At 42.1% G+C, this 25,287-nt stretch overlaps 1 protein-coding gene across 1 annotated transcript; it reads left to right on the forward strand.

Annotated features, from left to right (window-relative positions):
- The first annotated feature begins 172 nt into the window (after positions 1-172).
- Positions 173-23,592, forward strand: LOC103180120 (NXPE family member 3). Its single transcript, XM_042334165.1, has 6 exons — positions 173-241; positions 7,025-7,194; positions 12,556-13,337; positions 15,552-15,625; positions 20,393-20,602; positions 22,272-23,592. Exons 2-6 carry the CDS (start codon positions 7,081-7,083, stop codon positions 22,817-22,819), a joined length of 1,728 nt encoding a protein of 575 aa, XP_042190099.1. The 5' UTR covers positions 173-241; positions 7,025-7,080; the 3' UTR covers positions 22,820-23,592.
- Positions 23,593-25,287: the final 1,695 nt, after the last annotated feature.

The following is a 25,287-nucleotide window of genomic DNA, read 5'->3' on the forward strand; positions in this document are numbered from 1 at the left end:
ACACACACACAGAGAGAGACAGAGAGAGAGACACACACAGAGACAGAGAGAGACACACACACAGAGAGAGACAGAGAGAGAGACACACACAGAGACAGAGAGAGACACACACACAGAGAGAGACAGAGAGAGAGACACACAGAGAGAGACAGAGAGAGAGACACACACACACACACACACACACACACACGAGAGAGAGAGAGAGAGAGAGAAGACCTTTCCTGGATGTTGAAATTCTTCAGTAAGTGTTTCTATTTTATTTATTATATTTATTGTATTTATATATTATTGTATTTATATCAATGATATAAACAAAAACTTCTCCCCATCGATCATGTGAAAAAAAAGTATACCGTTTTATTCCGTTCAAAATGCCACCCCACCAGCCACCCCAAAGCAATTAGGGGGCCTTCTCCCCCTCTCTCCTCTCCCCCTCTCCTCCTCTCTCCTCTCTCCCCCTCCCCTCTCTCCTTCTCTCACCCCCCCCCCCTCCTCTCCCCCTCTCCCCTCTCCCCCTCTCTCCCCCTCCCCTCTCCTTCTCTCATTCCCCCTCTCTCCTCCCCCCCCTCTCTCCTCTCCCCCTCTCCTCCTCTCTCCTCTCTCCCCCTCTCTCCATCTCCCCTCTCTCCTTCTCTCACCCCCCCCCCCCTCCTCTCCCCCTCTCTCCTCTCCCCCCCTCTCCCCTCTCCCCCTCTCTCCTCTCCCTCCCCTCTCCCCCTCTCCTCTCCCTCTCCTCTCTCCTCTCTCTCCCTCTCTCCTCTCCCCCTCTCTCCCCCTCCCCTCTCCTCTCCCCTCCCCTCCCTCTCTCCTCCCCCCCCCCTCTCTCTCCCTCTCTCCTCTCCCCCTCTCCTCCCCTGTTAGAACACAGTAACCATCTTAATGATCAAGTGTATCTATTTGGAAAGGAAACTGCAATGTAACTTCTTTTTGCGGGTTGGCAATGTTGCAATGATGTTTCCATTTTGGTTTGTCTCCATTCCTCCCTCTCCCTCCCTCCCTCCCTCCCCACCCAGTTTGTCTCCCTCCCTCCCTCCCTCCCTCCCCACCCAGTTTGTCTCCCTCCCTCCCTCCCTCCCCACCCAGTTTGTCTCCCTCCCTCCCCACCCAGTTTGTCTCCCTCGCCCTGTGAACATCTCGCAGTGCAATCCCTTCCACCCACCTAACTAGTTGGGGGAGCCTTTGGAAGTGAGTGAGTGATTTTCAAAAAAAAAAGGTGCAATGGTTGGAAGGGGTTGTTTTCAAAAGCACTGCTTTATATATACATATATGTGTGTGTGTGTGTGCTATTGGGTAGTTGGGTAGTTGGGCAGTGGTGGTTGGGTGGTGATTATCATGCGTCCACTGTTTTATTTTAAAAAATATATATATTAAGACGTAATATTGAAGGGAAAACGGATTTAAATGGTTATTTTTATTCGCAACATTTTTTTTTCACGCGCACCATGATTTGTGCAAGATCATTTTTTTAGGGTGGGGTGGGCGGGGAGTGTGAGGTGCTGTGGGGGGTGGGTGGGTCTGACGCATGTCGGAACCCATCGCCACGCGTCAGAGTTATCCAAACTAAACTGAGGATTCCAGAGATGGATTGGAACGGAGTGGGTGCTCTCTTCCGGGAGCAATACATCCCGTTTACCTAAATCCCAAAAGTATTTAGGTGCAGGTTGGTAAGAGCCGAAGCTCGGGGACCCCAGAGTGTGCGTTGGGGTAACTGCTGGAGTCTAGCCAGCTAAACCCACATAGCTTGCCATTGATAGCACTATCAAGCAAGCTTTTCCACTGCTTGTCCAGCTAGGACCACCCTACCTTTTAGGGGTTTGGCTTGAGGGATGACTCCCTTCCCCCAATGACTGGTCTGCCCTTTCAAGTCTTGTCGCTGAACCAGGCGGCTGTGCTGTCATCAGCAGTGCCCTGGAATACTGCGGACCCTCCTGTCTCAGGAACCGGACTATTGAGACCGCTACAGAGGGCTGACTTAATTCAGATGTTCATTACCAAGCATGTCACCTTGGAGCCAGTTCAGCTGCAAGGAGACCCCCAATGTGGAGTCCTGTAGCTCAGTGATCAGAGCACTCGCTTTGCAAGTGAGAGACCTGAGTTCAATTCCCGGCAGGTCAGGGCGAAACCTTGGGCAAGTTTCCTTACTCCACACGCCTAATAATAATCCCTCCAAAAACAAAAATCAATAATAAATTGGTCATTTTCAATCTACGACTGTTTGTGGGACATTGCTGTGCGCAATTGGCTGCCGCGTTCGCCCACAAATATACAATCAATTCACTTTACAGTGTGTTCTGTGAAGCGCTTTGGGACGTCCTCCCGATGTGAAAAGCGCTATATCAAATGCAAGGATAAAAAAAAATTACCAGGTGTCTTTGTTTACTCTTCTTAGGTTTCTGCTATCACTCTTGATCAAGGTGGTCTAACCTTTTGGCTGCTGAGGGCCGGAGTATTTGAGTATTTGTTTGTGCAAGATAACGCAGTCTGTTTGCTGATCGAGAAGGGTGTGAGGCGGAGTGATTGGGGGGTGGAATTCCAGAGGTTGGGGGTAGAGTGGCTGAAGGCTCTCCCGCCAGTGGTGGGGTGGGTGGGTCAGGGGACGTGGAGCTGGACAGAGCCGGCTGAGCGGAGGGAGCGGGCAGGTTGTAGGGGGTTACATAATTATATATATGTAATAATCTGAGGTTTTATACAAATTCAACATTATATCCTCACTTTTATACTCTATCCCTCTGAATATAAAAAACGAGACACCATTGGCTGTTTTTCATTGTCTTATTTACCTACTTTTAGAGATTTGTAGTTTGGGTGACTTTCTTCCCCCATTGACTGGTCTGCCCTTTCAAGTGGGTGCGCAACCTATTGGCATTCGAGGGACATGTGCCTTGTTTGTGAAACATTCGCAGGCTGCATGAGCAAACTTTTTGTGTTTCTCTTCCAGAAACCTAATATTTACACAGTGCCTTTTTCACGTAGGAAGGAAGTCTCAAATCGTTCAACACTACTGGCTGATTAAATATCTAATCGTACTATTTTAAAAAAAAGGGAAAATTATATAGATGTATGTAAACATATAAATTTACAAACATTTGCAAAGCTTTAAAGATTTACAAAGATATATATAAATCTCTGAAATGGAGATTCTCCTGGTGTCCTGACCAGCATTCTCACCCCCAAATAAAATTGTCATTCTTCTCCTGATAGTGTGGGGAACATATTCTGTGAAGCGCTTTGGGACGTCGAGAAGGTGTGAAAAGCGCTATTTCAAAAGCAAGGATCATTATTATATTGTTTTGCAGAGAAAAGAAGCTAAGTGGCAAATTGCAGTTTGCCTTTTTTTTTGGCCAGCTGAGTGTCTGACACATGTGGAAACCCATCATCATGCTTAAGCTGAGTAACCTACATGGAAACCGCAGCTTGTGAAATGCAGGATAGTGACTGGAAATGTTCTGCTGCTCATGCACTTCTGAGGTCTACACTCTTGTCAGAACATGTTATCATCCTCACTGAATTTGAATTGGAAAGTAACCTTCAGTGCAGCAGCCTTACTGAATAATTTGCCTATGCAAAATCAGTGGACCTGTGTAAAGGTTCCTCCTAAATATAGAGCTTGGTGGGGGGAAAAGTGAGAGGGGAAAAGGTACCAGATGCTTGTGAGAGATGCAGTTTAAAGAAATGAGGCAGACTCAACTATGGGTGTTCTCAAGAGGATATTTCAAAAGAGGACATTTCAAAAGAGGACATTTCAAAAGCTCCTGCTGTACATGGAGTCAATACGTGTTTAATAGCTTTTTCTTTTATTGACGGGAAGTTCCACTGGCAAAAGTGCTGTCTCTCTATGCCTTCAATTGTGAGCCCTGATGGTGAGTTTTATAAGACTACTTAACTGCAGGAGAAGCACTTATAATAATTATAATCCTTGCATTTAATACGGCACCTTATCACATTACTAAGATGTCTCAAAGCACTTCATAGAATATATTGTAAAGTGGATTGACTTCAGCGCTTTGGGACGTCCTCCCGATGTGAAAGATGCTCTATGAATGTAATTTTATTGTCTTTGTACATTTTGTGGGCAAACACGGCAGCCAGTTGCGCACACCAATGTTCCACAAACAGTCGTGAGTGCAGACTGTTGAGTTCCGAATGGGAGGAGAGCAAGAGGGAGTGGGGGCAAGAAAAGCCATTGGGGTTAGAGGGGGCCGTGGCTTTGAGGGGGGTCAGTGGATATTTTCCATCACAAACATGAATGAAAAGGTAAATCCAAAATTAGGGGTGGGGGGGGGGTTGGGAGAGAGAGGTCCTTTAAAAAAAACGGTTTCCAAATGCAGGACAGAGTGAAGAAATTTTCCACAATGTATACTAATAAAGATGAAGAGGCTATATGTGTGTGTCTACGTCTGTCTTGTCTGTGTATCCGCCAGTAACGCAATAACCGATTGACGTAAAGACATGATTTGTACTTCATTGGGAAGGTCTTGCATGCGTGAGTGTTATGGCTATTTTGGGTTTTTTTTTGGGGGGGGGAGGGTTTTAAGCCCCAAAATGCATGGTTTCTGCAACAAGATAGCCACAGAGGAAAGCACAGACCCTTCTAAAGAGATACATCTATAACAATATATTCTGCAACAAATGTATGGCAGTTTTTTTGCCTTGCTATAATAATAATAATCCTTGCATTTGATATAGCGCTTTTCACGTCGGGAGGACGTCCCAAAGCGCTTCACAGAACACACTGTAAAGTGAATTGACTGTATATTTGTGGGCGAACGCGGCAGCCAATTGCGCACAGCAATGTCCCACAAACAGTCGTAGATTGAAAATGACCAATTTATTATTGTTTTTGATTTTTGGAGGGATTATTATTAGGCTCTGTGTGGAGTAAGGAAACTTGCCCAAGGTTTCGTCCTCTGCCTGGAATTGAACTCCAGTCTCTCGCTTGCAAAGTGAGTGCTCTTACCACTGAGCTACAGGACTCCACTAACTCAAGGAGCGGCCGGATTACGCAGTAAACCCCTTCGATTAGCGTATCTTTGATAGGAGTCCTCCCACAAGAATCTTCCCAGCTGAGTAATATATATATATATAGGATGAAATATCTGTCTGTGCGTCTGTCTGTGTGTAAATCTACATTTCATATTGGATCCTTTGGTTGCAAGCGAAGCTGCAATGGGTATTTCTCTCTAGTTCTTAAATAAAAATACAGAAACGGCCTGGTGAGCTAGGGCGAGGTGATCCCTTCCCTACTCCCCATCAGCTCGGAGTCAGGCTCTGCCACTGTTAAGCGCTCAGAAGCGCTACCCTGCGTGGAGGGCGCTATATAAGCGCAAGCTGTTGTTGTTTCAATCTTGCCTATCCCACTTTGTCCCTCCCAGACTTCTCCTGTTCCCACACAATCCCATGTGGCGTTCCTCAGGCCTTTATCCTCTTCACTATTTATGTGCTCCCACTTGGTGTTATCATTCGCAAACATGAGGTAAACTTCCACATGTATGTGGATGATACCCATCTCTATCTCTGCCTCCACCCTTGATCTCAGGACCATTTATGACTTTTATGACCGATTGCCTGTCAGACAGCAAGCCTGAATGAGCTCTAACTTTCTTCAGTTAAATGTGAATAAGACGGAGACTGTCCTTCTTGCCTTCGTACCTCAGGTTCCGATCACATCATCCTGTGTGGATGTAACTCAGTTTGAAGAACCATGGAAGTTTCCTTACTGTACACGCTTTCAGCCTTTCTGCCTCCAATCTCAGGAACATGATCCTGGAGTCCCACCCACATGCTCCCTCCCTCTCTGGGCATGAACAGTGCTATATATATATTAAATGCTACGTAAATGTAAACAGTATATGGTTTGCCTCTCATCCTGTACAGTTGAGGACCCTGATATTAATGAGTTTGATTATTGATGTATCGCTCTGTCATCCTGTTGCTCAGCGGTTAGAGTGCTTGCTTGGGTCCGATTCCTGGCAGGGTGAGACCTTGGGCAAGTGTCCTTACTCCACACATCTGATAATAATAATCATAATAATCCTTGCATTTGATATAGCGCTTTTCACGTCGGGAGGACGTCCCAAAGCGCTTCACAGAACACACTGTAAAGTGAATTAACTGTATATTTGTGGGCGAACGTGGCAGCCAATTGCGCACAGCAATGTCCCACAAACAGTCGTAGATTGAAAATGACCAATTTATTATTGTTTTTGGTTTTGGAGGGATTATTATTAGGCTCTGTGTGGAGTAACGAAACTTGCCCAAGGTTTCGCCCTCTGCCTGGAATTGAACTCGGGTCTCTCGCTTGCAAAGCGAGTGCTGTAACCACTGAGCTACAGTACTCCACGGATAATAATCCCTCAAGAACAAAAAATAACAAATTGGTCACTTCGATTCACGATTGCTTGTGGGACACTGCTGTGTGCAATTGGCTTCTGCGTTTCGCCCACAAATATACAGTCAATTCACTTTACAGTATATTCTGTGAAGTGCTTTGAGACGTTGAGAAGACATGAAAAGCACTATATCAAATGCAAGGATTATTATTATCAAATTGCTAAACTGTATCCACCCACCAATAATAACAATACTTGCATTTGATATAGTACCTTATCATGTCTTCGAGACGTCCCAAAGTAAACCATAGAATATACTGTAAAGTGAATTGACTGTATCTTTTGTGGGCGAAACACGGCAGCCAATTGCATACAGCAGTGTCCCACAAACAGTTATGGATTGAATGACAAAAAAATATTTATTTATTTATTTATTTATTTTTGAAGGACTTATTACCCCTGAAAGGTGATCCATCAATCAACTAACAACTGGGTTCCTACTTACTGCTGGGTAAACAGAGGTGTGTGGAGTAAGGAAACTTGCCCAAGTTTTGGCCCTGCGGGAGGGAATCGAACCCAGGTCTCTCGCTTGTGAGGGAGTGCTCCAACCATTGAGCTGCAGGACTCACTGTAGCTAATGATCACTGTTAGTGACTGTTGTTTGTTGATTGATTGTTTCCTTTTTCATATTTAAGAAGCAGGCAGTGCTGACCAGGCTGGTGATTGTACTCGTGCTCTCTGAGCTCTCAGTATGGATGAACAGAATACAAAAGCATCTCTTCCTAACTCCATACCCCGGTCTCTTTTTGTGTTTATGGTGCTGATCGTGTTGCTGATGCTGATTCTAAATGTTCATCGTATAGAGGTATGTGGAACAGTGTAATTCTGCTGAAGAGTAAAATGTGCTGTTTAAGAAGCAGAAAATTGTACAGTACCGAATAATTACAGTGCCATGCAAGACCGCAAGGAACATTCACTAATTAAGTATTTAACCCTCCATTTAACCCTTTGAATTTGGTATTGAAATATTATCATTAATTTTTTAAAAAAAAATTACTTTTATCCTAGTGCGTTTAGATGCTATTGATGATCAAAGAGACTAGAAATCCCAGGGTGAAACCCTACTCTGTGCCGAGTTACCTAACCTCAGCCTGTTCAGAGGTGGAGCACTCTTAATTGGTCGCAGTGGCAATGGGAGGGGAAAATCAGCCTTGGAAAACATCATCATAATAATAATGTGTTCTTCAAAGCTCAAAGGAGACTAGTTATCTTCAATTGTCATTTACAGAGCCTGTCTAATTATCCTTTTGCTATTCAATCATACCTCAGTGTGAGACCTGTTTTAACTGAAGGTGATTTAGCATGAGTCATGATGCACTTGCTGCAAAGTCCCTTGTGCGCTGCTGAATTTTTGTCCCAAGGTTACGGCTTACAGTAGAAACATCCCATTTATGTTAACCTTATCGAGGCCTTTTATAATTTTAAACACTTCTCTTAGGCCTCCACTTAAACATCTCTTCTCTAGTGAAAAAAGGCCCAACCTATCCATTCTAGACTATCCAGTCTACCCTGATAACAGTAACTCGCCAGCCCTAGTATCGTCATCACAAAATACCCTGTACTCTTTCATCACTGCTATATCCTTCTTAATCAGAATTGGAAACAATACTCCAAATGTGGTCTAACCAAGGTTTTGTATAAATTCAACATTGCCTTGTCCTTGGTCTCAATCCTCCTCTCCTCATCTTCCTCAAAGGAATCTAGTACTTGGTTCCCGTATGTCACCTCCACAATGTAATGTTCGGTTGTCACATTGACTGGTGCAGTTCAATGCAAACTGCTTTTGTTCCTTTAGCATCTCTTCAAGTTTCTTTGCTATCTCATAATCATTGAGCAGTAGTTTCTGTTCCTCAACCGATTTGCATTTAGAACAAACACACCCTAATTTTCCCTTCCCTACTTGAAATCAGAGGTTTTCAATACCAAATTTAAAAAGTTAAATAAAAACAGAAGTCACTGGGAACACGCGATTCTGACAAAAGATCATAGACCTGAAACTTTAACTCATTTTCCTCTCTCCTTAGATGCTGCCTTACCTGCTGGGTGTTCCCAGCGACTGCTGTTTTCATTTTGATTCCCAACATCTGTAGTATTTTGTCTTTTTAAAAAAAAAATAATTAGTGAATGTTACTGTTCTTTATGGTCTTACTAGGCACTGTAATTAGTCTGTACCGTATAATTTTACAGGAATTCAATCATTCTTGTGCACTGCCCTATACTTGTATTGAAAGGATGGCCAGTCAGTGAAACACATCAAAGGACATATTCTAACAGACAATTCATGATACGATTGAGAGTCTGGTGTACGTCTGACCCATTACCATTACTTGTCTAATTGCACAACAAAGTCTTTTACAACAAGAAAATATGAGCAGAATTTTACCTATATTTTTCAAAATTTTACACAGATTTTCTCTCCCCAAAGACCTATCAAAATTTTTTTTTGATTTTTAATTTTAAAAAAGATGTGTTTTTTTAGCGCTTTATCACGGCTTCGAGACGTCTCAAAGCACTTCACAGAATACACTGTAAAGTGAATTGACTGTATATTTTGTACGCGAAACGCGGCAGCCAATTGCGCACAGCCAGGTCTCTCGCTTACGAGGCGAGTGCTCCACCCACTGAGTTACAGGACTCCAAATGGGAGCGTTTAGATGGTGAAAAAGAGAGGACTGAGAATAAACCTCCCGCGGAACATCCGCATGTGACTGTGCAGCGTTGGGGAGAGATTCCATTGGAAAGACAAAGTGAAGATTCTGTAATGGGTAAGAATGAAACCAGGAAAAAGTCAGGAGCAGAGAGGAGAAATAGTAGAAAAATGACTCTCGTCATCAGGGATCTCTAGCATTTAAGGAACAGTAACTTAGGCTGATTTTCCACTTCCTTTGCCACTGCCACTGAGACCAAATATAGAGCCCAGCCTCCGAACAAGCTGACGTTAGGTAACTCGGCACAGAGCTAGGTTTCATCCTACAGTGAATCATCAACAGTATTTATACGCACTAGGATAAAATTGAGTTTTTTTTAAATTGTAACTTTTCAACACCAAATTTGAAAAGTTAAATATTTAATTGGTGAGTGTTGGAATGTTTTTTGTGGGCTTGCTTGGCCCTGTAATTATTTTGTGCCGTATAAATTTACAGGAATTCATTCATACTTGTGCTTTTTGTATTGAAAGGATCGCCAATCAATGAAACACAACAAAGGACACACTGTAACAGACAATTCATAATAATAATTCTTGCATTTGATACAGCAGTTTATCATGCGTTCGAGGCGTCTCAAAGCACTTCACAGAATATACTGAAAAGTGTATCTTTTGTGGGCGAAACACGGTAGCCAATTGTGCACAGCAGTGTCGTGGATTGAAGTAAGCAATTCAATATTATTTGTTGAGGAATTATTACTCCCAGAAAAGCGATCCGCCAATCGACTAACAACTGGGTTCCTACTTACTGCTTGGTAAACAGAAGCGTGTGGAGTAAGGAAACTTGCCCAATGTTTCGCCCTGCTGGGAATTGAACCCAGGTCTCTCGCTTGCAAGGCAACTGCTCTAACCGCTGAGCTACAGAATCCATGATACGATTGTGAGACCAATAATACCTCTGACCCATTATCATAACTAATCTTAAGTGGACAACAAAGCCTTTTGCAACAAGAAAATCTGGGCAGAATTTTACTCCTTATGTTATTCAAAATTTCACACAGAGCTCTTCTCTCCCCAAATACATTTTAAAAGTTTTTTGTAAACAATTTGAAAGTTATTCAGCAGCGCACAAGGGACTTTGGTGCAAGTGCTCGTCGCAACTCATGCTAGATCACCTATAGTTAAAATGGGTCTCACAGGGAAACATGATTGAAAACCAAAAGCATAGTTAGACAGGTGCTGTAAATGACAAGTGTAGATAACCATCAGTTGGCCAATCTTCAACCCACTACTGCAGTGTACAAATATGATACTCAACACCAGAAAACAAAGAATTTTTGAAATTCAGAAAGAACATTCATAATTTAAAAGGTTTCAAATAGGATCATTTCATCTATTTTAAAAGAAGGTTATTACTATTTCTAAAATATAGGAGCACATAAATAAAAGGTTGATTATGAGGGGGAATAAGTGAAGCCACAGGATAAATCCCCACACTGCTCAATTCCTGTTAAACATTATATTGGCCGACTCCACAGCATCTTTTTACAGAAATAGGGAGAATGTTCTTTGTAGAACACCAACATCCAGACAAAGTGAGCATCTGCAGACATCTAGAAACACACCACAAATTGGAAGAGACGTATTTACAATACGGTAAAGATCTGAAGATAGGATGAAGAGACCATTAGATGGGTACTTAACAAGGAAAACTTTGCAAGGATATTGGGAAAGAGCGGGGAAGTGGTACTGATTGGGTAGCTCTTCCAAAAAGCTGGCACTCCCTAGGAATTCTAGTCTCTTTGATACAGTAAATCAACAGTATCTAAAAGAAAATAATAATGCTGAAATGGGAAGTAATTGGTTATGTGAAAAGCAACTACAGTGCAGACTATTTTGGATTTTTTATAAAGAGCTTTGGCGAATAATAAAAAGCAATTACATATGTTTCTGAAGAGATTCCAAATACTGTTTTTTGATTCTGTGCGTCCAAAGACACGTAATTCAAAGTTTTAAGAATTACTATTTGGTATTCTGCCCTAAACCAGTAGTTTGTCAGTTCCAACCTGTTGTGACACATTATACATTAATTAAATGGGAAAAAAATGAATTTTCATTAGATTATTCTGCCTTTTATTGCAACTGTAGAATCATTCAATAGAATGAAAATTGTAAAGGAGTGTTTGAGTGGAAACCTTCAGATAGAAAGTATAGTTTTTAAAATAAAGATTTTTTTAAAAAAATGAAGATGCACACTTTACATTCTTCACAAAACAGCCTTTTCTTATTCTCGAGATTTCTAATTTTTTTCTATTTCTTCCTCCTTGCTTCTAGGTAAGTATCTGTTTAGCTGCTTCTATCAACTCTTTGTCATTGACGTATGTTGTGCTGATATGTTAATTTGCTGAGCTGTTATCCCACATTGTTACAAGGAAATTTTGGATTATAAACTAAAATCTAGAAAGACCTAGCCTTCCTATGTATAATCTTCTTAAACGGTTTTCAATTAACTACAGTAAAACTTGCATAAATCTTATCTTTATAAATCTTATAATCGCCTAAGTCGTACATGCTGCCTATCAAAACCAATTAGGTTTCTTTGCATTAGTCATATTAATCATCTAACTTTGTAGTGCCACTCCCCCATCCTCCCTCACTTACTGGCCGGCTTGCATTGAATTGCGGCAACATAGCCTTGAACGGCTGACGCACGGCAGAAGCACTTAAATTCCCGCGATTCAATGCGATTCCAACGTTTGCTAGTAAGTGCGCATTTTGGTAATTCAGAGTTCTTTGAGTACTGCCTTCCCCCACTCTGTTCAGCACAAACACTTTTAAAATTTACTATCTTTATTTGCTAGTTTACTGACTATTTTTAACTTAAATTGACACTTCACTATGGCTACAGATTAGTGCTTACACTTACTCCAACTCTAGTGTTATTTCCTACTTTACCCCGGTATTTTCTGCGTTATTTCTCAGAGCTCAAATAGTACCTCCTTCTCTCACCAACACAGACTTGAGGAAAACCTACAGCCTCAAAACGTACCCTTTTGGCCATCCCAGTTCCATGTCCTGGTTCAGTTAATCCAAAGCACTGCTCCTCCCTACCAAGCTGCAGACCATGCAAGACTCTGCAGCCTGTGTCCTTTCTCAAACCAGTTTCCGAAGGTGATTATCCCTGTCCTCGGTTGGCTCCACTTGCTTCCCATCCCCCAGCGGATCGAATTCAGGATCTTCTTTCTCACTTTCAAATCGTTCCATGACCAAAACCAACCATGCTCTCTCTACACTGTCCAAATCCCGCTGTCCTTTGCTAAAGGCTATGAGACGTTCATCCTACTTGAAAGGAGTTATTTAGATGCAAATTGTTATTGTTTCCATCCCATGTGTAAAAGTTTAAAAAAATCTCCAAATGTACACAGTAGTCTGTGCTTAACGTTCAGTGGTCCCATCAGAGTCGATGTAGAGGCAGGAGATGGAAAAAATATTTATTTAAAATTTTTTACTTTTTTACAGTATGATTCATTTTCTGGAAGTGTGTCAAATTTCAAGTCCATCCCTGTTCCAAAATTGTATTCATCAGCAAAGGATCTCTTGAAGTTGAGGATGCATCCTTGGATACTCCGATTGCTTAACTGTGGCTACCAGAATGAAAGCTTTACACCTGCAGAAAGAGCTGAGGGAATGTTCCTGTTGAAAATGACTGAATGGCCTAACCCACCTAGAGCTCACACACCCTTTATGACCAGCACTGACCCGTCACGCTCTCACTTTCTTATTTTAAACTCTCAGAACACTTTCCATGTTGGGGATCAATTACAGGTGATGGTCCACATGTATGATTTTTCAGGACACCCGAAGCAATACGGAGGTGACTATCTCCAGGCCCGGATCCACACCCCAGAGCTCAAAGCGGGTTCAGTGGGAACAGTTGTCGATTACCAAAATGGATCGTACAAGATCAATTTTACTTTATTCTGGTCGGGGAAAGTTGAGGTGTCCGTTACCTTGGTTCATCCCAGTGAAGCGATTCAAGTGCATAAACGATTGCGTGAAGAACGACTAGATATGGTGTACTTTAAAAGCACATTCAAATCTGGTGCTACCACAGAGACAACCACATGCAATCTTTGTTTGCCTGAGACTGCACCACTCTGTAACTTCACTGATCTCAAGACTGGGGAACCCTGGTTCTGTTACAAACCAAAAAAGCTCCCATGCACTGCCCGTGTTAACCATGCCAAAGCAGGCTATCAGAAGGGCCTATTAATAGGTGAAGAGGGTCGCTATTTCAGGAGGTATGTCGTACCATTGTCACCCATATTTTGTTTGCACTCCTCACTTTATTGAAACATAAGCTTGTGACGCAGAATCAGATTATAATTTTTCAGAAATCTGAATATGACTCAGTTGCTACACTATGCAGACCAGTACAATCCCCAGTTAAATTCTTGGGTTGTGCTGAATTAGTTAATCTCAGACAAGGCAGCAGTAGGGGTTTTAAATCGGTTTCATTGCCCACAGGGCTAGAGAAGGGGGAAATCTGTCTAATCTTGAATAATCCGTAGACATTGGGTAGACACCGCAGTCAACCCCAATTGCACAAAACTGAATTTAGTTACAATGTAAAAGACCCTGAGCATGTGAAAAACATGTAATTTTTTCCATCAATTTTTTTTGTATCTTCAATATTTTATTCTAATTGTGATCCAGTAATCCCCGTTAAAAAGTGTGTGTGTAGAGTAAAACTACATTGTTTGCGATTCTGACAAGGGCCATCGCTGTGGGCAGGACAGAAACCAGACCAAATAAAAATGTTTAGAATTATAAATGGGTTTGAGAGGGTACACCTGGCTCAGTCCGAAGGTTGTGAGTTCAAAACCCATGTCTGGTCTTTCAATTCACATAGTCTCGGTTGACACTCTAATACGTTGCATTGTTGGAAATGCTACTGTTTGGATGAAACATTAAACCAAGGTCTCTCTCTGCTTGTTCAGATGGATATTAAGAATCCATGACACTATTTAAAAAGAGAAGGGAATTTCTCCCGGTATTCTGGCTAATAATTAACTTTGTGGGATGCTGCTATGTGCAAATTGGCTGCCGCATTCGCCTACAAAATACAGTCATTACACTTTACAGTATATCCTGGGAAGTACTTTGAGACATCCTTCTAATGTGAAAGTCGTTACATCATGTGTAAATATTATTGTTATTAATAATAAATGGTCACATTACTTGCAATGGTTGGTGAATTGGCAAGAAAAAGGCACAAACACAAAAGGAGAAGAATAAAGAAAAAATCGTTATAAAAAGGGTTACTTGGACTTAGAATTTGTACCACACGTCTTGTCAACAGTAAAAACATAAAAGGGATTAGAGTCCCTGGCTTCAGTGGGGAGTTATATTGGCATAATACAGATAACAAAGATAATAATAATCCCTCCAAAAACAAAAAAAACAATAATAAATTGATCATTTTAAATTTACGACTGTTTGTGGGACATTGCTGTGCGCAATTGGCTGCCGCGTTCGCCCACAAATATACAGTCAATTCACTTTACAGTGTGTTCTGTGAAGCGCTTTGGGACGTCCTCCCGACGTGAAAAGCGCTATATCAAATGCAAGGATTATTATTATTATTAACAAGGGTTAATGCCAGGACAGCCAATCAAGGATTAGCTACCTTTAAACAGAATGTTAATTTTACAATATTTTACTGTCCTGAAGTTACTGTTTCTCGCTGGGGCATCATTCTACTGGTATCCAACAGGACCTTGACAAAGTGATAGTTTCTCTGTTTTGAATCTAGACTGAGTCTTGGCAAGCCAGTTCGCTAATACGAAGGGAGGTATTGTATCACAGAATAGTAAAACCAGGGGACAAAGCCTGCAATTTGAAGGGGGGTAAATTCAGAACGAATCTACGCAAACGCTATTTCAGTGAGCGAATAGTGAACCTGTGGAATAGGTTCCCTAGGAAGATAGTTGAAGCAGGAAGTGTTGATTCTTCTTAGGTAGTTCAGGACATATGTGCACGTGACCGCCAGGAAGGTGGAAGGCGAACTAGATTGACCTTGGTCATTTTTTGTCTAGAATTTCTCATATTCTTATGTTAAATCTAAACCAGTCCTTCCACATGCCACTTACACACACACTTTCCAGCCGAGGTTAGTGGCTCCATCGAGGAGTGGCATTGCGGTAAAACAAATTCTTTCTTCAATATAGTGCTCGAACTTGCGCCCAGAAGAGTTTCACCTAACCCAGTACTGACTAGGAATCAAACCTGTGCTTTTCTGCTCTACAAGCTTCAGAGCTACACTGGTAGCCTTCACCAGAAGACCAGCAAAAAAAACCTGTTCAGTTCTTTCTACACTATTAGTATAATTTTACATTGACCAAGCCTCTTGAAGACTGAGATAATGTGTTGACTTCTTGCTGAATGAGCTATTCAGTTTTTAAATTGACACAATATAGTGATGTAACTGATTATTTACTGTATCACATTTTCAGTAACCTCAACCTTCAAAAGCCCATATTACACAGTGGTCCAGGTTTTGTAACTGTAATTGATTCGTCTCACACAGGTAAGAAAACTACAAATCATTACAATAATGAGCAAATTAAAAGTATACTAGAGGGACTAATCTTAAGAGAATGGATTAATACATTGATATTGCAGATACTGGTGATTTCTTGAATAGAGTGCAATGTAATGCATTGTGCAGTAATTTACTGAATTATTTACTTAATATTTGGGGTAAAGATTCCTGTTTAGAATAAATAAGATTTTCCTGCAATGGTAAAGTACTCTTTGTGTTAATTAGCGTTTATAGAATAAATCCTGACCAAAGCTATAATTTTGCAAAGCAAGCCCTTTGCATTATACACAAAATCTACTTACCAATCATGGGAAGAAAGTGCATTTGGGTCTAGAATTATTCTACTCATGTAAAATTTTAGAGCAAATTTTGAATTCAACAACAACAAATTGCATTTGTATAGCGCCTTTCAAGTCTGGAGGACTTCCCAAGGAGCTGGACAGTGAGGAATCTGGAGCCAAGCAGGTGTTGGGATCAGGAGTGTAGGAGAGTGACCAAAGACGCAGTCAAAGAGGAGGGTCTTGAGATGTGCCTTGAAGGAGACAAGGGAGGGAGCAAAGCAGAGAGACTGGGATGGAGTTCCAAAGGGTGGGGGCAGAGAAGCTGAAGGCCCAACCGTTGATGGTGGGGCATGCCAGGCGGTGGATGTGGAGCAGGATGGAGCTGTAGAGGTCGGATGGAGCAAGGCTGTGGAGGGCTTTGAATTTGGACTATGATGTTAATTTTCTGTAGTTCTTACAATAATTTACAGAAAACCGGTTTCAAAAATTAAGAATTTGTCAAATCCTGGGCTATAAAATGCAACGTTAACAGAGTAAATCTAGACCCAAGTGGAATTTTACTCATGGTGATATATTTATACAGCACTGGAATTTATAATGTCTCATCTAAAATGAATGTCTCTTAAGTGTTCGATAAATATTGTAGTGGACACTAAGCAGGGAAATAAGAGATTTAAAGATGTTGATCAAAGCTAAGGTCAGAAATATAACTTTGGGGAGGATTTTGAAGTTGATAAGTGAGGTAGTAAGACAAACTGGTTTGGAAGGAATGTTTCATCTGAAATTTTGGCTACCATGGGAGGATAAATAAGCAATAGACCAGAGTCTGACGAACAAAGCATACAGGATGGAATGTAGAGCTGTAAAAAATAGGACAAGACTGTAGAGGCCCATTGTGCCTGTGCCGGCTCTTTGGAAGAGCTACCCAATCAGTCCCACTGCCCCGCTCTTTCCCCATATCCCTGCAATTGTTTCCCTGTCAAGTACCTATCTAATTCCTTTTTGAAAGTTGTTAATGAATCTTTTTCTAGTTAGAGTAAATCTTGGGAAGTGCTTTAAGAACATAAGAATTAGGAGCAGGAGTAGGCCATTTGGCCCCTCGAGCCTGCCCCGCCATTCGATAAGATCATGGGTGATCATCTGACCTAACTCTAATTACCTGCCCTATCCCCATATCCCCTAATCCCTCTGTTTTTTAAAAAAAATCTGTCAGTCTCAGCCTTGAAGATGTTCAAGGACTGAGCATCTACAGCCTTCTGGGGTAGTGAATTCCATAAATTCACTACCCTCTGAGAGAAGAAATGTTTCCTCAACTCTGTTCTAAAAGGCTGACCCTTAATTTTAAGACTGTGACCCCTGGTTATAGATTCTCCTACCAGGGGAAACAGACCCTCAGTGTCTACTTTATCCAGCCCTTTAAGAATTTTATATGTTTCAATAAGATCTCCCCTAATTCTTCTGTACTCTAGAGAATATAGCCCTAGTTTATTCAGCCTATCCTCATAGGTCAGTCCCCTCATCCCAGGAACTAACCTAGTGAATCTACGCTGCACCCCCTCAAGGGCAAGTATGTCCTTTTTTAAATAAGGAGACCGAAACTGCACACAATACTCTAGGTGCGGTCTCACCAAGGCCCTATACAGTAGGACTTCCCTACTCTTGTACTCTAAACCTTTTGCAATGAACGCTAACATGCCGTTCACCTTCTTAGTTGCTTGCTGCACCTGCAAATTAACTTTTTGAGACTGGTGTACAAGGACACCCAAATCCCTCTGCACACTAACACTATCTAATCTCTCCCCCTCTAGAAAATAATCTGTTTTTCTATTTTTTCTACCTAGGTGAATAACTTCACACTTCCCCACATTAAATTCCATCTGCCACCTATTCGCCCACTCCCCTCGCCTATCTATATCCCGTTGCAATCCTTTTGCATCATCCTCAGAGCTTACTCTCCCACCTAGTTTAGTGTCATCCGCGAATTTAGATACGTTACATTCAATGTCCTCGTCTAGATCATTGATGTAAATTGTAAATAGCTGAGGCCCAAGCACTGATCCTTGTGGCACTCCACTAGTCACATCCTGCCAATTCGAGAATGACCTGTTTATCCCTACTCTCTGTTTTCTACCCGTTAGCCACTCTTCAATCCATGCTAACATGTTTCCATTAATCCCGTGGGCCTTAACCTTGTGCAATAGCCTTTTGTGTGGCACTTTGTCAAATGCCTTTTTAAAATCTAAATATACTACATCTACTGGTTCCCCCCTATCTAACCTGCTAGATACATCTTCAAAAAACTCTAAAAGATTAGTTAAGCATGGCTTCCCTTTTGTAAAGCCATGTTGACTCTGCCTAATCTTGTTACGGTCTTCCAGGAATCCCATAACGACATCCTTAATTAAGGACTCAAGAATTTTCCCTACCACTGATGCCAGACTAACTGGTCTATAGTTCCCCATCTTTCTCTCTCATCCTTTTTAAATAGTGGTGTGACGTTTGTAATCTTCCAATCAATGGGAACCGTTCCAGAATCCCAGAGAATTTTGGAAGATCAAAGACAAACCATCCACTATCTCAGTAGCCACCTCTTTTAAATCCCTAGGATGTAGGCCATCAGGTCCAGGGGATTTATCAGTTTTAAGACCTGACAATTTATCTAAAACCATTTCTTTACTAATATTAATTTCCCCAAGTTGCTCGCTCACATTGCCTTCTTGGTTCCCCTCTATTCTTGGTAGGTTTGAGATGTCTCGACGATTTGATAAGGCACTGTATCAAATGCAAGGATTATTAAGCTTCTGGAGAGTGGAGCTAGGGAGTCCAGCATTGGAAAATTTTATCTTCAAGATGATGATAGCAAAAAAAAGGCATTTAGCATCACTGGATTTAGGGAACCATTTAATTGTGATTTAAAAAAATATATTATCTCCACACAACTCCAGGGTTGAATTAACATGGAAAGCAAATCTTTGTAACCACCCATGACCTATTTTGGAGACAAAAGAAAATAGTTGCGTGTTATGAAAGAATGCAGACCAAGCTAATCACCTCAGATGAAAATGTGTTTCCCTTTCTCTGTTTTATCATTTTCTGCCAATTATTAAACCTATTCCATTCATCATTTTCAAATCTCTTTTGAATCTTGATCCTTTGAGTCTGCTTGAAAGGAGGCAGGGACTGTTCTCACTCAGATCCCGTTAACCCTGCAAACAAAAACCCTAACAGTTAGGGTGGTCGAGCTGGATAAGCAGCAGGAAAGCTCGCCAGGCAGTACTTTCAATGGCAAGCTATGCATGTGGTTTTAACTGGTTAGACTCCCAACAGTACCCTAACGCACCCTCTGGGGTCCCGAAGCCTGGGGTTTGGCCAACCTGTGCCTAATATTTTCCGGAATTAGATAAGCAGGATATGCCCCTCCAGGGAGAAAGTGCGCATTCCATCCCAACCAATACCTCTGGAAATTACCACGTGCGTGGAACTTTCAGTTTGGTTTGGTTACTCTTTAAGCATGGCGATGGGTTTCCACATTTGCCAGAAACCTAAGTGACCAAAATAAATCTGCTTGAATGTTTTGAATCTGGTTTTCGAAACAGGACTCCTGTTCTAGGATTCTCCCTTTGTGGGCTAGGATGAAATTTCAATCAGAAGGTTTCCTGCACCTGTGAGGGTGGTATTCTAATGTACTTCGTTGTCACAATAGAGCAAGTCATTGAATTACATATCCCATTCAATCTAAAAGTCAAACTAAACATGGGCTGGATTTTGTTTCCATTCTAGTGCAGACAATATAATAATTCCTTGTATTCGGTATCGCTTCTTATCATGTTATCGAGATATCTCAAAGCATTTCATAGGATTTTATAGTAAAGTGTAATTGCATGATCTGCAATGTTCCAGATCTCTGAATTAGATCAATAACTGATTTTGAGAGAGAGAAAGAGAGAGAGAGTGTCTTGATTGGCAGTCATGTTGCTTATCCTCAATGCTGTGTGTTTAGGTTATCAAATATTTTTACTTAAAGGCTTAATCAGTTTAGATCCATTTTTATCCATGTTTTGTATAAATATATTTGCAGAATATTTACAACTATATTTGCCGAATAGCTCATGCCTGGTCTGATACAATCTGAGTATCTCAGACCTATAATAACTATAATGTTACATTTGGAAGATCATTGTGAAGGACTTCCAGACAGTAATTAATAATCTTGTTTTTATAAAGAGCTGCACAATGTTTTTAAAAATTCTGTTTTTAGGTGCTTTACGCACAAACAACTAAAGGCTCTGCTGTGAATCATCATTAGGAAAGTGACGAGAGCACAGTAGAAAGACAACTAAATGTATTACTGTGGATTGTCATTACTGCAGAAACTGATCGATGAATTGGAAAATGCATTGATAATCTGAGCCTAAGATGTAGTATGTTGCCGTACGATTCAGTTTTGTTCATGGTTCTCCTTTATTTGCAGAAGCAGTTCTTGGATATTGCATCCATGGCAAACCTCTGACATCACCATCTGGTTTTTATTATAAGGACCTTTGGATATCAACAACCTGCAATATTCGCCGCTTTAACACACCTGCAAGTATCACAGATTGTCTTCGTGGAAAAATTGTTTACCTTTTTGGAGATTCCACTGTACGTCAGTGGTTTGAATATTTGACTGAATATCTGCCAGGTTAGTTTCAGCCATTTCTCATTTGTTGTGACAGTAATAATATTCGAGTCCTCTAGCGTATTGGTTAGAGCATTCAGCTCACAAACAAGAGGACCTGGGTTTGGTTCCCGGGCAGGGCATAACGTTAGGTAAGTTTCCTTACTTGGCACACTTCTGTTTACCTAGCAGTAAGTAGGAGCCCGGTTGTTGGGCATTTAGCGGATCGCTCTTCCGGGGGTAATAATCCCTGCAAAAATAAATAAATAATAATTTGGTCACTCAATCCACAACCATTTGCAGGACATGGCTTTGCGCATTTGGCTGCCACATTTCCCCCACAAAATATACAGTCAATTCACTTCACAGTCTTCACTTCCTTGGATCTAACCTCCTAAACCTCCCAACCTCTCTTTCAGACTCACTGAACCAGTGTGCAATCTTGGCGTCCGGTTTGACCCCCAGCTGTCCTTCCTTCTCCAAATCTGGTCCCTGACCAGGACCGCCTTCATCCGCCTCAGCCACATTGCCCGTCTCTGACCGTACCTTACCCAAAATGCAGCTGAAACCCTCGTGCGTGCGTGCAGCTGAAACACCTCCTGCCTGGATTATTCCCAAAGCACCCCTCGCCGGTCTCCCCAGCTCCACTGTTCAAAAAATCCAGCTCATTCAAAACTCTGCCACCCGCATACTGACCCGAACCAAACTCCATACCCATATCTGACCAGTTCTGGCCAAGCTCCACTGGCTCCCCATCACCGAATGGATCAACTTCAAGATTCTCACACTCGTTTTCAAATCCCTTCACTCCCTGGCACCTCCTCACTCCCCAATCCATCACCCCGAGCCTTCGCTCGCCTTGTACCAGCCTCCTGCTCATCCCTCAAGCCCTCCGCTCCACCATTGGAGGTTGCGCATTCAGCCACTGGTGGTTGCGCAGACACTGCTATGCCCCGAAACTGTGGAACACTCTCCCTCATCCCTCCGCTTGGCCCCTCTCTCCCTTTTTGTCAAGTCCTACCTGAAAACGTGATGTGAGTCGGAGACTTGGATTATATCAGGCAGAAAAGCACTAATAATAATAATAATCCTTGCATTTGATATAACGCCTTATCACGTCTTCCAGACGTCTCAAATATTCCACATTCTAAGATCAATACCTCAGCTTACATCTATTATTGGAGGGTACAGACTTCAGATTCAGGACATTGCTTTTATCCTGAAATCCACCTGTCTGTACACATGTCAAGAAATGTTTATTATAGCCTACCAAAGAAGATTGCAGCTTTTTTGCATAGTAATTGTAACCTGGTGGATCCCTTTTCTGGGGTTAATAATTCCTTAAAAGAAAATTAGTCACTAATGCACGACTGTTGTGGGACACTTGTGCACAATTGGCTGCCACGTTTCGCCACAGAATATACAGTCAATTCACTTTACAGTACATTCTGTGAAGTGCTTTGAGACATCTTGAAGATGTGATGAGGTGCTATATCAAATGCAAGGATTATTATTATTTTCTATGACATTGGTGCAATAGTACCAAGTAATCTATTAGCTCCAGGTGAAATCATTTCAACAGACTTGAGGTTTCTGGTAATTTGACCCAAATCCTTGTCATATCTTCTAATGTTTGAGTACACAATTATTGTCTGATTTGTTATGATTAATAATGTTAAATCTTTTGTTTTAGATCTGAAACAGTTTGATCTTGGCAATCCTAAAAATATTGGGCCACACCTTTCTGTGGATGTGGAAAACCAGATCATGGTAGAATTTCATTGTCATGGTCCACCAATCCGATTCTCTACTGTTTCAAGCCAACACCTGCATTACATTGCAAATGCACTGGATGAACTTAAAGGTGGAAAGAACACAATTATAGCAATCACTATATGGTCCCATTTCAGCACTTTTCCAGTAGAAGTTTACATACGAAGACTTCAGAATATTCGGAGATCAATTCTACAGTTATTGAGCAGGAGTCCGGATACTCAAATTGTAATTAAGACCGCCAATGCCCAGAGTATTACACCTGAGGGCAGTATCTTCAATAATGACTGGACCTGCTTTCAGCTTGACTTAGTGTTGAGAAAAATGTTCAAGGCCATCAATGTGGCATTTGTGGATGCGTGGGAGATGACTATAGCACATTACCTGCCACATGAGTTACATCCACAGCCAATTATTATAAAGAATGAAATAGATGTGTTTCTTTCATATGTCTGTCCTTTGAAATAGGATAAAACATTGCATTAAGTTTGTTCCAGTTAACCTTAAGGCAACCGTAAGTTACAAATTGTGTGACAGGCTAAGAAAACTACAAATGGTGTTGAAACAAAAACGTTTGCCTTAAATTTATTCGCTATTTTTAACGTAGACACCGACTGTCCTTTTAAAATGAGAATAAATTTTGAATGATTCTCAAATGTGGGAGCCGTCATTGGAATCAACTGAATGCAAGTTGTTGGTTTATTATCTTTAATAAGCGAAAGAGTAATTACGTGGGTAAATATGTACTTTTGAGGAATTATGTTCCTATTTACTCAATTACAGCAATTTCCGTAAAAGGCAAACTGAACCATGTCCATACTACAATCCATTTCTTGATTAATGGATGCAGGACTCAGTAGGAGAGTTGTTGGGATGTGGAATGCCCTGCCAAGTAAGGTGGAGACAGAGTCCATTGTGGGTTTCAAGAGGCAAGTAGACAGGTGTACGAAGGATAAAGGCTTGAAGGAATTTGAGCATAAGGCAGGGCAGTGGGTTTGAATGAACACCTTAATTTGAGCGCCGATACAGACTCGGTGGGCCGACTGGCCTCCTCCTGTGCTATAAATTTCTATGATTTCTTTTGCCTTCATCTACTATTGCAGGTCACTGGAGTTAGATCACTTTCTATGAGGCTTGGATGAAAGAATTGTGGCTTTGTATAAGTTACATGCCTTTTTTGCCCCAAAAAGTTACTGTACTCGACAATAATTGTTAACTTTTGAAACAATTTAAAGTGATAAGGCACTATAAAGTTGAAACTGTTTTTCTATCTCGGAATGTGTTTTAATGGCTTGCTTTACACAATCTCCAATAACTTTATAACATTGTTGACTCAACATCTATGTTTAAACATGGGGTAATGTCCCACCTTAGCAGCACACTGTATAACTCATGCCTGCCTATCTGTTAAAGCTGACCCTGTGAAGTGAAGCCAGTGCTGAAACATTGTCGAAAGTTCTTAGTTGGGTGCATGTGTGCCAAATAACCAGATACGTGATTTTATTTGATTGCAACAAGAACTTGCATTTATATAGCACCCTCTACATAGGGTAACGTCGCAGAGCATGGTACAGTAACTGGATTAGACACTGAGCAACAGAAAAGGGGTAAGAAAGACATGACTACCGGTGTAGTCAAAGAGGTAAGTTTGGAAGTGAAAAACGGAGCGGGGAGATGTGATAAAACAACTTGCACTTATACCGTGCCCTTCATGTGGGGCAGTGTCCCAGAGTGCTTGATAATGATGGAGTCTGACCCCAAGCCAGAGGGAGGGCGAGGTAACCCTAAGCACGATCAAAAAGGAAGGTCTTTTGACGAGATTTAAAAGAGGGGAGGAAGGGGGCAAGGCAGAGGGTTTGAGGGAGGGAGTTCCAGAGCTTCACGGGGTAGTGGCTGAAAGCATGGCTACCGATGGTATAGCGGAGGTGACGAGGGATGAACAGGAGGCTGGAGCCAGCCTAGCAGTAAGCAAATCGGATAGGTAGAGGTGCGAGGGCATGAAAATGAATGAGAGGATCTTGAAATTCGGTAATTGGGAGCCAGTGCAGCCTGGCAAGGACTGGTGTGATGGTGGTGGAGGCAGGCCTTCCGGAGTAGGTGGGTGATGGGGCAGTTGGGGTGGCTGCTCTGGGACAATCATCGCCGAGTGCAGCGGTAAGCCCGGCAGAGAATGCCCAGGCTGGAGCTGAAGGAGGTTGTGGGAGGGTCCTGGAGGGAGAGAAGACGGGGAGAGAAGGGACTGAGTGGGAGCAACAAAGGGTGGGGTGTAGGAGTGGGGGCATGTGGGAAGGGGTGGCGGGTCGGGGTGGCAGCTGGACGTGCACGCTGAGACTGGGAGCAGAGCGATCAGCCAGGCACCTTCAGCCCGCAGGCATGGCGGCTGCAGGAGGCTAGAGGGGACAGTGCCAAGGGGAGCAGAGATGATAGTGCTCATGGCTTTGTTGGTACCAAAGCCAAAGAGGGAGGGAGTGGTAGATGGGGGTAAACTCACCTTCAAAACGCACATTAAGATGTATCTTTATAAAACAACAACTTGCACTTATATAGTGCACTCCACGCAGAGTAGCGTCTCAGAGCGCTTAACAGTGACGGAGTCTGACTCCGAGCCGGGGTGTGAATGTGCGGGGAGGTGGAGGTGACCATAAGAGCAGTTGAAAAGGAAGGTTTTCAGGTGGGACTTGAAAAAGGGGAGAAAGGGGGCAAGGCAGAGGGATTGAGAGAGAGTGTTCCACAGTTTAGGGGTGTAGTGGCTGAAAGCACAACCTCCAGAGGTGGAGCGGAGGGTGCGAGGGACGAGCAGGAGGCCGGTGAAAGTCGAGCGGAGGTACCGGGTGGTGAATTGGGGAGTGAGGAGGTCAGAGAGGTAGGGAGGTGCCAGGGAGTGAATAGATTTAAACATGAGTGTGAGGATCCTGAAGTCGATCTGTTTGGTGATC

The sequence above is a fragment of the Callorhinchus milii genome, unplaced genomic scaffold (assembly GCF_018977255.1).
Source record: "Callorhinchus milii isolate IMCB2004 unplaced genomic scaffold, IMCB_Cmil_1.0 Scaffold4, whole genome shotgun sequence".
Lineage (NCBI taxonomy): Eukaryota > Metazoa > Chordata > Chondrichthyes > Chimaeriformes > Callorhinchidae > Callorhinchus > Callorhinchus milii.